Source organism: Capra hircus, chromosome 10, assembly GCF_001704415.2.
Source record: "Capra hircus breed San Clemente chromosome 10, ASM170441v1, whole genome shotgun sequence".
NCBI lineage: Eukaryota > Metazoa > Chordata > Mammalia > Artiodactyla > Bovidae > Capra > Capra hircus.
In genome coordinates, this window is record NC_030817.1 from 75,410,945 (window position 1) to 75,425,962 (window position 15,018).

Consider the following 15,018-nt stretch of genomic DNA (forward strand, 5'->3'; position numbering starts at 1 on the left):
TCATAGCCGCTTAATGGCATTTCTAATCTCTTTGTTTCTTAAAGTATAAATGACTGGATTTAGTAGTGGTGTGATGATTGCGTAAAATACAGCAAGGAACTTGTCCACCCAAGTGATGCTGAGTGGACATAGGTAGATGAAGATGCAAGGCCCAAAGAATAACATGACCACTGTGATGTGGGCAGTGCAGGTGGAGAGCGCCTTGGATGTGCCACCCTTTGATTGGTGACAGACAGTAAGTAGAATATAAGAGTAAGAGATCAGCAACAGAATGAAGCAAACGGTTGCAAGTACCCCACTGTTAGCATTTGTCAACACTTCTAGAATATAAGTGTCCATGCGGACTAACTTGATCACCAATGGAATATCACAGAAAAAGCTATCCAGTTCTCTAGGCCCACAGAAGGGCAGTTGTGTAATTATAGCTAGTTGGCTTATTGAATGCACAAAGCCAATGATCCATGATGTCATCACTAGTCGAATGCACATTTTTGTATTCATGATGCTGGAGTAATGGAGTGGCTTGCAGATGGCCACATAACGGTCATAGGCCATCATCACTAGGAACACCATCTCACCCCCTCCAAAAAAATGTCCAAAAAACATCTGACACATGCAGCCTCTAAAGGAGATGGTCTTATTTTCTTTCAGAAAGTCTGTGATCAATTTAGGGGTGGTTACTGAGGAAAAGCATAAGTCAGAGAATGACAGATTAGCTAATAGGAAGTACATAGGCGAGTGGAGGTGAAGGTCAGCAATAACGAGGAGCACAATGAAGACATTGCCTAAAATGGTGATCAAGTAAAGTGAAGAAAATACCACTAGGAGGAAGGCCTGGAGGTCCCATGAGTCACACAGCCCAAGCAAAATAAATTCAGATATCACAGACTGGTTTACTTCTTCCGTTCTGTTCAGTGTCTTCTAAATTTATCTGAAGAAAAGATGTAAAAATCGATTTTCTAAATAAACAGTCTGTGCATCAAGTGTGTTTTTTATGCGCTACTAATGAAAGTGTGTACTTACATAATCACTGTAAAAAGCAATTGGACTTCTCTTTTAATGCTCAATATACATATATTCTATGGTGCAGCAATTTCACTCCCATTTGTATGCTCAATGTAAACTCTTGTATCTGTATACAAGGAAAATTTACAGCAATGCCTATAAACATAGTGATAGAATCTTAACAAAGTACAGCTATATAAAATGACATGAGTGTGTGTTAGTAAAATATAGTAATAAAGAAATAAAAAGCCTCAAATAGATCCTCTCAGCATAAATTTTATAAGATGAAGAGCACTACAAAAATAACAGTATATTTTGCAGGAGCTTGTATAAGTCATAAAGCTATGTCCCAAAATGTAACCTCAATTGTGGAAAGCCAAGATTCTGTGTGAGGATGAACACATAAGCAATTGTCCATTATTATCATCTGTTTAGGTCTTGGACTGGGCAATGTTTCATAGGTATAGTTTTATTATTATGTAAACAAGCAAACAAACTCAAAATGGACATGGAAAAATTAGGAGAATATACTGTGAATCAAGAATGATGATCTATTCAATACAGCAGACCTGAGTTAAATAATGGTTTCAAAAAAATGACATTTGCATTTGTTAATTGAAGTATAGTTGACTTACATTAAATGACTTAAATTCTGCCATCCACAGAAACATAGATGGACCTATAAAGTATTACTGTTAGTGAAATACCAGAGAAAGACCAGTACTGTTTGATATCACTCATATGTGGAATCTAAAAAATACTACAAAAAGTGACATTTTATTAATATCTTTTGAAGCTGTGTGGTAAAAAGACATTTATTATACATAAATTTGAAAAACTCAAACAATATTTAATGCATTATTGAAGAGTAATAATAATTTTAATGAATAGATCCAGTAAAAAAGAGATATTAATACTAGCTTTGATAAAATGACAAAATGCTTTTACCAAGAAACAGTTAATTATGTATAAGAGCAGATAAGCTAATCAACGATAGTGTGGAAGAGTACATGTTGCGTGCATAAGGAGTAAATCACAAGCATCAGGAAGAAACGTATTCTGTTCATGAAATTCAAAGCTATATAGCCTGTAATTGAGATAAGAACATACGTGTTTCTCAAACTCTATGAAGTTGCATTACTGCTCTTGGCACTCATTGCTTCTGGTTTTGCTTTCCTTTAGTCTTGGTTTACTCTCCCTGTTTTCTATAATTGAAGTTGTTGTTGATTATATGTTTGTTGTGTAAATCCACACAGTTATTATACTAGGGATGAAAATAAGAACAGAATTAGAAAACCCTAGATGTAGAAGGGATTTTCAATTTTTTCTGATAGGGTAAACAGGAATTTATTGAATGCTTTCTTACTGTGAACTGTAATCACTTTTGAGCACTTCACTGAAAAAAAAGTTGATTGCAGTCATTCGAGGTTATACTAAAGAAGAAAAAGGTTATGTTTACTTTCTCACCTAATTGCTGTAAATGGTGTTAATATTATTTTAGTTGAATTACAAAAGATAAAATATCACTGCTAAATTAATTATGAAAAATGAAAGTGAAAGTTACTCAGTCATGTCTGACTCTTTGTGACCCCAAGGGCCATTCCAGTCCATGGAATTCTCCAGGCCAGAATACTGAGGTGGGTAGCCTTTCTCTTCTCCAGGGGAACTTCCCAACCCAGGTATTGAACCCAGGTCTCCCACATTGCAGGTGGATTCTTTACCAGCTGAGCTACTATATTTAATTTTCAAGCAAATACTACATGGGAGAAGTAAATCTAAAGATTTTTAAGAGTACAGTTGCAAAATCAAATGAATTAAAGCAAGACTCACAAAAAAGAATCAAAAGTTAGGATAATTAAAAATAAAAAAGAAAAGGAGGTAATTCTCATTTTTTTAAGCTGCTATTTTTAGGGTCATACATAAATTAAGTCTCTCTGTTTCTTTGTATCTCCCTGTCTCTCTCTGACTAGCTCCCCTGTGCTAGAAATTTTCACCCACATTATCAAAAGTAATCTTCACAATAAGCCCGTGAAAGACATCTTATTCTGAGTTTGACCATCAGTGTAACCTGTTAGAGTCTCAGAGCTGAGAAACAGCATGACTAGAGTGCAATCCCAGTGCTCTCTGATGCTAGTCCTTCATTTATGCTGTCATTCTGCGCATCTTTCTGTTCAGTTTCAAGAGCGTAATTCCATTTACATGGTAACTATTGACTGTTACAAACTTTAAGAGATTTCTCTTTGTGTTCTTTGTCATTTTCCTTCCTGAGCTAAATTAATAGCAATCACTTTTCTCAATATTCAGAAATTTCTGTTAATTACAGTTACACACCTGTGTCTAGAACACAGTTTCCCTTAATTCAGGGAAACTGTAGACACCAATGATTGTGGCTCTATGAGGACATGAACGCATCCTCAAAAAGGGAGCTGTAAGGCTGTATAGAAGGTATTCCTTTTGATGCTGAAGGGAGTCTAGAAGTCCCAGCATGTAACTGGGAGAAGAAATCCATGATATTATTGGAAGGCATACAGCAATTCCCAGAGAAGGCAATGGCACCCCACTCCAGTACTCTTGCCCGGAAAATCCCATGGATGCAGGAGCCTGGTAGGTTGCAGTCCATGGGGTCGCTAAGAGTCGGACATGACTGAGCGACTTCACTTTCACTTTTCACTTTCATGCACTGGAGAAGGAAATGGCAACCCACTCCAGTGTTCTTGCCCGGAGAATCCCAGGGACGGTGGAGCCTGATGAGCTACTGTCTATGGGGTCGCACAGAGTCAGACACGACTGAAGCGACTTAGCAGCAGGAGCATACGGCAATTCCAAACCATCCTAATTAGCACGTATGGAAATATGATATTGAAACATCCTCTTAAATGTGATAGAGGAAGGGAACTAAGGGGGAAATTAAGATATTTACAGAACATATAGACTATATCCTTACCAGAGAGACGCCATACTTGATTACCTTTTTTTCCCAAGAATAAAGCATTGTTTATATTCTTAACTAGAATCTGAAATAAAATTATTACTTCATCAAAATAGAATCTGCTTTCTGTTGTGATCAGCATTCATGGGGGACTGTGAGACATACATTTAGTGTAGAAAGTGGCCTCTGGGATAGGAGACTCTCTAGCTAGGTTCCTTTGGGACCACTTTATTCTGAGTCTTTCTGAATTGAGAGTTCACCTGGAAAGTGTTCCTTTTGTGTAGATCAGAAAGAGACCTGTGGGGACAATAATAAAAGTTCTACTGGTGGAAGTTAAGCACAGTTTTAAAACATCTCTTTGCTTACTGTTTTAAAAAAAGAAAAAAAAATTATTCCAGAACTAAGTTGTCATGTCTAGTTCCAGATGACTTGGGTGGGTAGACAGGGGATGACCAGCAGAGGGAGATGACCTAGTCACTGCTGTTCACCACCTATGTCCATGGTGAAACAGCCTTGACTGCTGGCTTTGTTGGGTTTCAATGAAGATTAGAAACATTATAAACTATCAAAAATTTCTGATTATTTGAACAATGATCTTGGTTTAGCATTGAGTAATGTGTATGTACAGTTGTTCAGTCATGTCTGACTCTGTGGCCTCATGGTCTGTAGCCCACCAGGTTCCTCTGTCCATGAAATTTTCTAGGCAAAATACTGGAGGGAGTTGCCATTTCCTACTCCAGAGCATCGTCCTGACCCAGGAATCGAACCATGTCTTTTCTGCATTTCCTGCATTGGTAAGCAGATTGCTCAACATTCAGAAAACGAAGATCATGGCATCCGGTCCCATCACTTCATGGGAAATAGATGGAGAAACAGTGGAAACACTGCAGATGGTGATTGCAGCCATGAAATTGAAAGACACTTACTCCTTGGAAGAAAAGTTATGACCAACCTAGATGGCATATTCAAAAGCAGAGACATTACTTTGCCAACTAAGGTCTGTCTAGTCAAGGCTATGGTTTTTCCAGTAGTCATGTATGGATGGTGAGAGTTGGACTGTGAAGAAGGCTGAGTGCCGAAGCTTTTGAACTATGGTGTTGGAGAAGAGTCTTGAGAGTCCCTTGGACTGCAAAGAGATCCAACCAGTCCATTCTGAAGGAGATCAGCCCTGAGATTTCTTTGGAAGGAATGATGCTGAAGCTGAAACTCCAGTGCTTTGGCCACCTCATGTGAAGAGTTGACTCATTGGAAAAGACTCTGATGCTGGGAAGGATTGGGGGCAGGAGGAGAAGGAGACGACAGAGGATGAGATGGCTGGATGGCATCACTGACTCAATGGACATGAGTCTGAGTGAACTCCGGGAGTTGGTGATGGACAGGGAGGTCTGGCATGCTGCGATTCATGGGGTCGCAAAGAGTTGGACACGACTGAGCGACTGAACTGAACTGAACATTGAGTAAAGGGAAATATTATTAATATTCTATAAGATAAAAGGCAATAAAGGAAGCCTACATTTATTTTTCATTTAGGGACTATTATATAAATTCAATATTATTGACAAGATTCCAACATTTTAGAAGCTTGAGAAAGAAATGTGATAGTCTGTCTCCACCCATCTCTGTTACTTTTTTCACCAGAAAAAAAGTTATCCATACTTAGTGGTTATTCCATGCAATTACATATGCATATGTTAGCATATATGTTATGGAGGAGTCTTCTTTGCTTTGTGGATTATATAGTACATGTAAGGGTGTTTTAAATTCCAATTTATTTAAAATCAATTTATGCTTAAATATCTGTCAGTCAATGTAAATGGTTGCTTTTAGAGAAATTAAGAGAGAAATTTATGTAACAACACATTTTTAGTGTTTTCTTCACACTTTAGGAACAGATGCTTGTGGTTTGGAAAGCAGATGTGAAAAGATAATGAGGTACAAAGATGGGATTATTGGGCTTGACATTAACTATACGGATACTGTTAACGATGTCAGCCCACCACTGATCAACTTGGCTGATGATCAGGCATGGGAAGATCCTCTGTCTTGACATATAGCCTAGAACATCTGTGCATTAAAGTATCGTTGACTACAGTTAAGGAATAGAAACTCAAGGTAAATCAGGAAACTACTTCAAGCCCAATATTCTTGAACATAGGGTAGCACAAACATACAAATATGACAACTATACTAAAATATTCTTGAATATGGAGGGGGCAGAGTCAAAGTACTTCATCTCAGCTCCACATAAACTCATAAAGAAAAGGTGGCTATAATGCAGCATATCTGCAGGATGACTTTTGTTCATTTCTTTTCCTTCTCATTGTTAGAGAACTTTTGATAAACAGACATTTCACTCTTCCCGAGTGATGGGGAACTCTGGACAGGTTTCAAGAATTTATATAAACTTAATAGTCACTGTCTTATCTACCTGGTAAATCTATCTATGTGTTCTAGGGAAGAAATGAATCCCATGTTTTAGCTTCACCAAGTTTTTAGGTGACACAACAGTAGAGGAGGATGGTGACAAGATTCTATTCAGTTAATCAAGGTAGTAAGACTGTTATTCTTATACTCCTATGCAAAGAAATCAAATGGGGCAGCCAACCAAATAATAATATATTGAAATCTCTAGCCTGGTTAATACAATTCTAAATAAAGACATACATTTGGAAGATAGCTTTGTGGTGCCTTATAAAGCTAAAGATCCTATTGCCATTTGATAAAGTGGTAGTACTCCTAGGTATTTACCAAATTGAGTTAAAAAAACCTGTTCATACAAAACCTGAATGTTAATGTTTCTGGCAGCTTATTCATAATTTTCAAAAACTAGAGATAACCAATATTTCTGGAATTTTGTTCATGGACAAACTGTGATACATCCTTATAATGGAATACTATGCAACAATAAAGGGATGTAATCTATCAAGTCATGAATAGATATAGAAAATCCTTAATATCTTGCTACATGAAATAAGCCAATCTGAAAAATCTACATACTATATGATTCCCCATATACGACATACTAGAAAATGCAAAACTATGGAGACAGTGAAAATAAAGGTGATTCTTAGAGATTTACAGGGACGGATGAATAGCTGAAGCATAGGAGATTTTAGTATGGTGAAATTACTTTTTATGATGTTGCAGTTTTGGATATATGGACTTAGACATTTGCTGCATCTTCTGTGAGGACCTAAAAGGAATGACACTGTAGTAACAATGAATGCAAATTTGCTTCTAATGCCACTATCCAGTAGCAGGAGCCAAGGATCTTTGGAGAAATGGCTATTGTAGGAATAGGGAAGAATGAAGAAGAATGGTGCAAAATAATCTTGGAGCATCCTTTAATCTTAGAATATAAGGAAGTGCTCAAACACACATAAAATCACAAACTTTGATGTGGATATATATCAAAGGGACTTAGGAGGCAAATAAAAAATCTCCCAATATTAGATTAGAATAATTATATATATATGATATATAGATTATAATTAGTATTATATTATAATCCAAAGTATAAAATAAAATCCATGATTTCATACAGATATAAATGATTGAATAAATTAGTACATGAGGTAGAAGAGAAATCACCCATGTATAAGAATAACAGAAAAATTATGCTGTCCTATACAAGAGGAACTTAGCTCCCTATTCCTTAAGTATTGGCCGAGTATAATGACTTTTTTTTTTTTTTTTCAAAAAGTGCATTGTGGATAGTAGGGAAAGAAACTTTACAGTGAAGCAACTGACAAAGATTTCAATCAGATGATTGAGGGCAACGTTAGCAGTATAAATCATGTTGATGGTATAGACCCTTGATAGGAGGTGATGAAAATAGGACTTTATCTGTGATGTTCCTCCCTTGAGCCCATGATTCTGGTGTAATCATGGGAAAAATGTCATGTAAGTGTCAATACAATGTATCCTTCTTATGTTGCAGTTCCTTAAAAAATTAAACATACAATTATCCTACAACCCATCAATTTTGCTCCTAGTATTTAATCCCAAAGAAATAAAAGCAGGTATTGAAATAACAACTTGTACACAAATGTTTAGAATAGAACTATTCACAATGGCCAAGGGTGGAGACAATCCAAATGTTCATCAGCTGATGAATGGATAAACAAATATGGTAATCCATACCAAGGAATATCATTCAGCCACAAAAAGGAACAGTGCACTAATACACGTTTCAATATGGTTAAACTTGAAAACATTATGCTACATGAAAGAAGCCAGACACTAAAGGTAACATAATTGTTTTGATTCCTTTTGTGTATGATATGCAGAATAGGTTAACTCATAGAGACAGGAAGCAGACTAATAAGTGTCAGGGGCTTATTAGTGGACAATGATTGTGAAGAAATGATGATTGAACAGTACCATGAATGTACTAAATGTCATTGGATTGTACTCTTCAAATGATTCACATCACATTATGTGAATTTTACCTCTATGATAAAATAGCATAAAATTTAATACGAAAAAGATAAATGAGAAAATATCATTTTCCATTATGAACAAAGACTTTAGTTATCGACTTTGTTTTACCTTATTTTTTTCAAAATCATACTTGGCTTATGTGTACCTTTCCCTTTTTTAGGTAAATGTATAATTGTTATGTAAAAGAGAATGCTGCAGTTCACACACTAAATTTTTGCTCATTTCTCTCCAAGCTAGATGTTATGTAGAAATTAGTCTAAACCAACCAGTCCATTCTGAAGGAGATCAGCCCTGGGATTTCTTTGGAGGGAAAGAGGCTAAAGCTGAAGCTCCAGTACTTTGGACACCTCATGCGAAGATTTGACTCATTGGAAAAGACTCTGATGATGGAAGGGATTGGGGGCAGGAGGAGAAGGGGACGATCCAGGATGAGATGGCTGGATGGCATCACGGATTTGATGGACATGAGTCTGAGTGAACTCCCGGAGATGGTGATGGACAGGGAGGCCTGGCGTGCTGCGATTCATGGGGTCACAAAGAGTCGGACACGACTGAGTGACGGAACTGAACTGAACTGATTATAAAATGAGATCATAGCAGTTTAACTAACAGAAATCCAATTCTGGGGACAATGTATTAAAATGGAGCTCCCTGGTGGCTCAGCGGTGAAGAAACTGCCTGCCAATGCACGAGACCAGGGAGTTCAGTCCCTGAGTCAGGAAGACCCCCCTTGGAGAAGAAAATGGCAGCCTACTAGAGTACTCTTGCCTGAGAAATCCCATGGACAGGGGAGCCTGGAGGGCTACTAGTCCATGGGATTGCAAAGAGTCAAGCATGACTTAGCAACTAAACAACAAAATAATGGTGTTAAAGAAGATAAGAATGGTGACGTTTGGTCTTCTGTATGTGCACGTGGATGTTTTGAATAGCATTAAAGAGTTAGAGATATTCAGTATGTCTGAATTTAGTTAATGTATAGAAAAAAAATCACAGGGCTTATACCAAAGCACACAAATTCCATTACCTTTTCGTTTATAACTGACCTGTCACAATCTTATTTCTTCATCTGATATGGAAGAATATTGGGTTTCCATCTCACCATTTTATTAGAAATAATATATGAGATAATATAGGCAAAAATACTCAGCTAAGCATAGAGCTAAGTAGACCCATGAACTCTTACTTATGTGTTCTGCAATGATCTAAAAAAGAGAACATGTAGCATAGGAATTAAACCCATGGACGTTGGAATCAGGAAATTATTGTGTTTGAATATTGGATCTGACTTCAGCATATTAACTTTTGCCAACGTATTAAATTTCCATATCATTTAATATTAGTATCTCTATGAGGTAAAAAGCAGGTTTAGTGTTTTCAAGGAAACTCCATGGATATGCTTCCAATGGAATTCTAATTAATTTTTACTAATGTGTTTGTTAATAGGTATTGCGTCTGCCTATAATGTGGGAGACCCGGGTTTGATCTCTGGGTTGGGAAGATCTCCTGGAGAAGGAAATGGCAACCCATTCCAGTATTCTTGCCTGGAGAATCCCACGGACGGAGGAGCATGGTAGGCTACAGTCCATGGGGTCGCAAAGAGTCGGACACGACTGAGTGAGCTTCACATTCCTTTTCCACTGGTATTGGTCTAAACGATATTTATCAATAGGCATTAAAATGTCAGGAGATAGTGGTTTTCCTTGAAGATAGTTTGCTGCCGTATTTTATTAGACATAGATTCCTTTGTTCTCCATTTACTTTTTAAACCAAAGTTCCAATATTTTTTTCTTCTCTTAATGTCATGAGAATTCAAAGTAGAGATCTCATAATAAATGGCCAGGGGACTCAGTCCACTGAATCATCAAGGGTCCAGGCTTGCTCTGCTCTTCACAGGGTAAGTCAATGACTGAGAGACAAGGTGTTGGGATCAACAAGAGACTTTATCAGGAGCTAGCCGGCTGACTGAGAAGATGGTGCTGGCACCTCAAAATAATCATTTTGTCAGGGCCTGGCTGCGAGGTTCTTTTATGGATCAGAGATGCGGTGGGGAGATGAGGAGACAAAGTAAATACTATTCAGTCCTTGCAAACATCCCCCAGAATGCCAAGCCTCAGGCAGCGGAATGTGTTGGTTTCACTTCCTTATGGTCTGTCACAGGCAAGCAGCTCAGGTTATCTCCTCAAGGCAGTCCATTATTCATGCTTACAAAAGTGGCAAGATGAGAGGTAAAGTTACAGAAGCAGATACAGCATAAATCCAAAATTAACCTTTGCCAGTTGCAAGGGGTCACCAAAAAACTGTTGTTAGTCCTGCAGCGGTTCTAAGGAGTACTAACCACAGAGATCAAAGAGGGAAACATTTCTTAAAAGGGCTCAATTATAGAGAAAATACTGTTTTCTGAGCTCCTTTTTTTTGAGAGATCAGATTATATGGGCCGGTATAATATAAGTGACTAGCCTGCTAAAATTATCAGCTGTTTTCCTTATATGGGTAAGGCAGAGCACCTCTGCGACATTACAACAAATCTCCCACTCCCTCTTTCCTCTGACTCTTCATTTCTGTTTTCAATTCAACAAACATTTGCTGAACCACTACAGGTGCCAGCGTTTCCAAAGAGAAGTTAGTATTTCATTCCAAGTTGCTTGAACTGCTTCATGTACCTTGACTGTTTCTTGATTTATAGGGAACCTTTTGGGTCTGGACTATATTTCACTAGGAACTTGAAGTGATAGTTGCTCAGTCGTGCCTGACTCTTTGTGATCCTATGGACTATAACCTGCCAGGCTCCTCTGTCCATGAAATTCTCCAGTCAAGAATACTGGAGTGGGAAGGCATTCCCTTTCTCCAGTGATTTTCCCCACCCAGAGATTGAAACGAGTTGTCCTGCATTGCAGGCAGATACTTTACCGTCTGAGCCAAACAAGTGGAATACACATACTGGAAGGACAGAGGAGGGGATAAAAAGCCTCCAGTTGACTGGGTCCAGCTTATCAGTCCAAATGGTGATTACGTCTTTGTGATGATCTTCCTCAACACCATCATGAAGTGGATGCTATCTTACTATACAAGGCTTTAAATTGAGATGCAAAAAGAGTATTTTATTTTCAAGTGGAAATCATACATAAGAGATTAGGTTTAGGCAGGGCCACAGGCATAGAGAAGTTACATTAATTTATGACTCAATTCATTCAACAACTACTGCTGTCCAGTTGCCTTCCTTTGCCCTCAACGTACACCTATAGTTAACACAGGAATTCCTTATAATGAGTAGAATGAAAATTTAAAATTTGGGCCTGAACATACAGACGGTTTTGCATGATATGTTGGTAGCAACTAGGAGAAAAAGGCTACAGCTTTAAAGTCCCAATTTATTGAAATATTGTGGTTGAATATAACTTAGTTGTGGTTAGTATTTGGGCTTCCCAGGTGGTGCTAGTGGCAAATAACCCACCTGCCAATTCAGGAGATATAAGAGATTTGGGTTCAATCCCTGGGTTTGGAAGAGCCCCTGGAGAAGGGCATGGTAACCCATGCCAGTATTCTTGCCTGGAGAATCCCATGGACAGAGGAGCCTGGTGGGTTACACTCCATGGGACTGCAAAAAGTTGAACACGACTGAAGCAACTTAGCATGCACATTGTCAGGATTCTGATTATGGTCCTGAAAAACACTAATAAGAAATTCTCCCATTTGAAAGAAATGCAAGCAGTGTATTTGGTTGTCCACTTTGTTTGGCTAGAAGCATGCATATATACTGATTCATGAAAAGTTATTAATGGTTTGGTTACATGGTCAGAACTTAAAGTTAATAAAATTGGAAGACTGGTGGCAAAGGATTCTTGGGGGAGAATTGGTGGTAATTATCTCTCAGAATGGGCACAGATTATGAAAAATCTGTGTCTTGTGTATTCTTACCAAAGGGTATCCATTATAGAAGAAACTTTAGTAGTAGACTAATAAATTCTATGCATGCTAACCTATTTTTCCAGCCACCTCCAGTGCTTGCTAAATGGAATTTAGTACAAAATAACCATGGTCAGAAATCATTTATTGCTAAACACTGCATTTGATCAGGTTTATTCTATAGCAAAGCAATTAGCAACAATGGTTATAGAAGTGGATTTGTGGGGTCATGGAATTCACGGATCATAACATGTACTTCAGTTCAGTTCAGTTCCGTTCACTTCAGTCGCTCAGTCATGTCCGACTCTTTGAGACCTCATGAATTGCAGCATGCCAGGCCTCCCTGTCCATCACCAACTCCCGGAGTTCACCCAAACTCACATCCATCGAGTCGGTGATGCCATCCAGCTGTCTCATCCTCTGTAGTCCCCTTTTCTTCCTGCCCCTAATCCCTCCCAGCATCAGAGTCTTTTCCAATAAGTCAACTCTTCCCATGAGATGGCCAAAGTGCTGGAGTTTCAGCTTTAGCATCATTCCTTCCAATGAACACCCAGGACTGATCTCCTTTAGAATGGACTGGTTGGATCTCCTTGCAGTCCAAGGGACTCTCAAGAGGCTTCTCCAACAACACAGTTCAAAAGCATCAATTCTTCGGTGCTCAGCCTTCTTCACAGTCCAACTCTCACAACCATACATGACCACAAGAAAAACCATAGCCTTGACTAGATGGACCTTTGTTGGCAAAGTAATGTCTCTGCTTTTGAATATGCTATCTAGGTTGGTCATAACTTTTCTTCCAAGGAGTAAGCATCTTTTAATTTCATGGCTACAATCACCATCTGCAGTGATTTTGGAGCCCAAAAAAATGAAGTGTGACACTGTTTCCACTGTTTCCCCATCTATTTGCCATGAAGTTATGGGACCAGATGCCATGATCTTCATTTTCTGAATGTTGAGCTTTAAGCCAACTTTTTCACTCTCCACTTTCACTTTCATTAAGAGGCTTTTTAGTTCCTCTTCACTTTCTGCCATAAGGGTGGTGTCATCTGCATATCTGAGGTTATTGATATTTCTCCCAGCAATCTTAATTACAGCTTGTGCTTCTTCCAGCCCAGTGTTTCTCATGCATAAAATATAAGATATAAATTGAATGCCTAGAATTTTCAACCTCTTTTATAAGGTCAGTATTGTCAATTTAAAGTGTTTTCAGTGAGGTTTCTGGGCATTAAATATTTCCCTTGGGATATATGTAGTAGCTTCTGAATCTCTTTATCGCAGTTTTTATCTCTTTATTTCTCAGGGTATAAATGGCTGGATTTAGAAGAGGTGTAATAACAGAGTAAAACACAGCAAGAAATTTGTCCACCCAGGTGATGCTGAGTGGCCACACATAGATGAAGATGCAGGGCCCAAAGAAGAGCACCACCACTGTGATGTGGGCAGTGCAGGTAGAGAGTGCCCTAGATGTACCAGCTTTAGAGCTTTGGCGAACAGTAAGAAGAATATATGTGTAGGATATTAACAAAACTATAAAGCAGGTCATGGCTGGAACACCACTGTCAGCATTCATTAATATTCCCAAGTTATAAGAGTCTATGCAGGCAAGTTTGATTACCAGTGGTATATCACAGAAAAAGCTGTCAATTTCCCTTGGGCCACAGAAAGGCAATTGCACAATCACAGCCATTTGACTCATGGCATGTGCAAAGCCAATGGTCCAGGAAGTTGCCACAAGCCCAACGCACTTTTGCAGGTTCATTATGGTTGAATAGTGGAGTGGCTTGCAGATGGCCACATAGCGGTCATAGGCCATTACCACCAATAGCACCATCTCACCCCCTCCAAAAAAATGCACAAACAGGACCTGACACATGCAGCCGCTAAAGGAAATAGTTTTGTTCTCTCTGACAAAGTCTGTAATCATCTTAGGAGTGGTCACTGAGCAAAGCCACATATCAACAAAAGAAAGGTTGGCCAATAAGAAGTACATGGGAGAATGCAGATGGGGGTCAGTGATGATTAAGATTATGATGGCAATGTTTCCAAATACAATGATCAGGTAAAGCATAAAAAACATCAGTAAGAGTAAGACCTGCATAGTCCATGAGTGACAAAGTCCCAGAAGCACAAATTCTGACACTACAGACAGATTTCCTGCATCCATTTAATTCAGTGTGTGCTCTAAAATAACCAGGAGAAAAGACAGATTTTTCGGTTAGTGGGATGGGAAAGGATACTTAATCTTTAGAAATTGGTTGGAATTCTATCTCAATGAAGTTTAAATTCATTGAAAATTAATATCTATATCTGAAAGTGAAAATTTAATTGGGAAGACAAATATTGGGAAAACTCATAGTATGATGACCAAAATAGAAGTAAATGCCTAAAATCTGCTTTCCAAGATAGATTCCTTATAAATGATTAATTAAGAGGATATTCCCACAAAGAACAAGTGAGGAAGGTGGATAGAAAAATGAAATGCTGAGAAAAGATTGTAGTGTCACTGAGAAACTAGTTTCAGTCTACTTCCCCAGTGAAAAGAATCTGAGTGCAGGACCAACAACTGTTACACTGTAATAATTATGATTTGAGTAGTCTACTTAAGAAGATGATGGTGAATAGATCCTGAAGTCCAGAACAAAAGCCATGGCACAAAATTACAGTTTCTCTCTATTATGCACACTGATTTCTTTAAGCCCCCTTTGAGTGTCTTCTATAAGACATCATTTAATTAAAAT

At 38.2% G+C, this 15,018-nt stretch overlaps 2 protein-coding genes across 2 annotated transcripts; both read right to left on the reverse strand.

Moving 5' to 3' along the window:
• On the reverse strand, nucleotides 1-1,664 carry LOC108636862 (olfactory receptor 4F4-like). The gene is made up of 2 exons (XM_018053772.1): nucleotides 1,641-1,664; nucleotides 1-921 (listed from the first exon to the last, which is right to left on the reverse strand). Exons 1-2 carry the CDS (start codon nucleotides 1,662-1,664, stop codon nucleotides 1-3), a joined length of 945 nt encoding a protein of 314 aa, XP_017909261.1.
• Nucleotides 13,506-14,447, reverse strand: LOC102183877 (olfactory receptor 4K14-like). The gene has a single exon (XM_005685580.3). The coding sequence runs from the start codon at nucleotides 14,442-14,444 to the stop codon at nucleotides 13,506-13,508; it is 939 nt and encodes a 312-aa protein (XP_005685637.2). The 5' UTR covers nucleotides 14,445-14,447.

Bases quoted from the DNA above. Each gene is read 5' to 3' on its own strand.
- LOC108636862 (XM_018053772.1), bottom strand. From the start codon at position 1,664: ATGGCAGAATTTAAGTCATTTAAT. The intron at 922-1,640 runs GTAAGTCAACTA...AGATAAATTTAG, and splicing joins CAGAATTTAAGTCATTTAAT to AAGACACTGAACAGAACGGA.
- LOC102183877 (XM_005685580.3), bottom strand. From the start codon at position 14,444: ATGGATGCAGGAAATCTGTCTGTAGTGTCAGAATTTGTGCTTCTGGGA.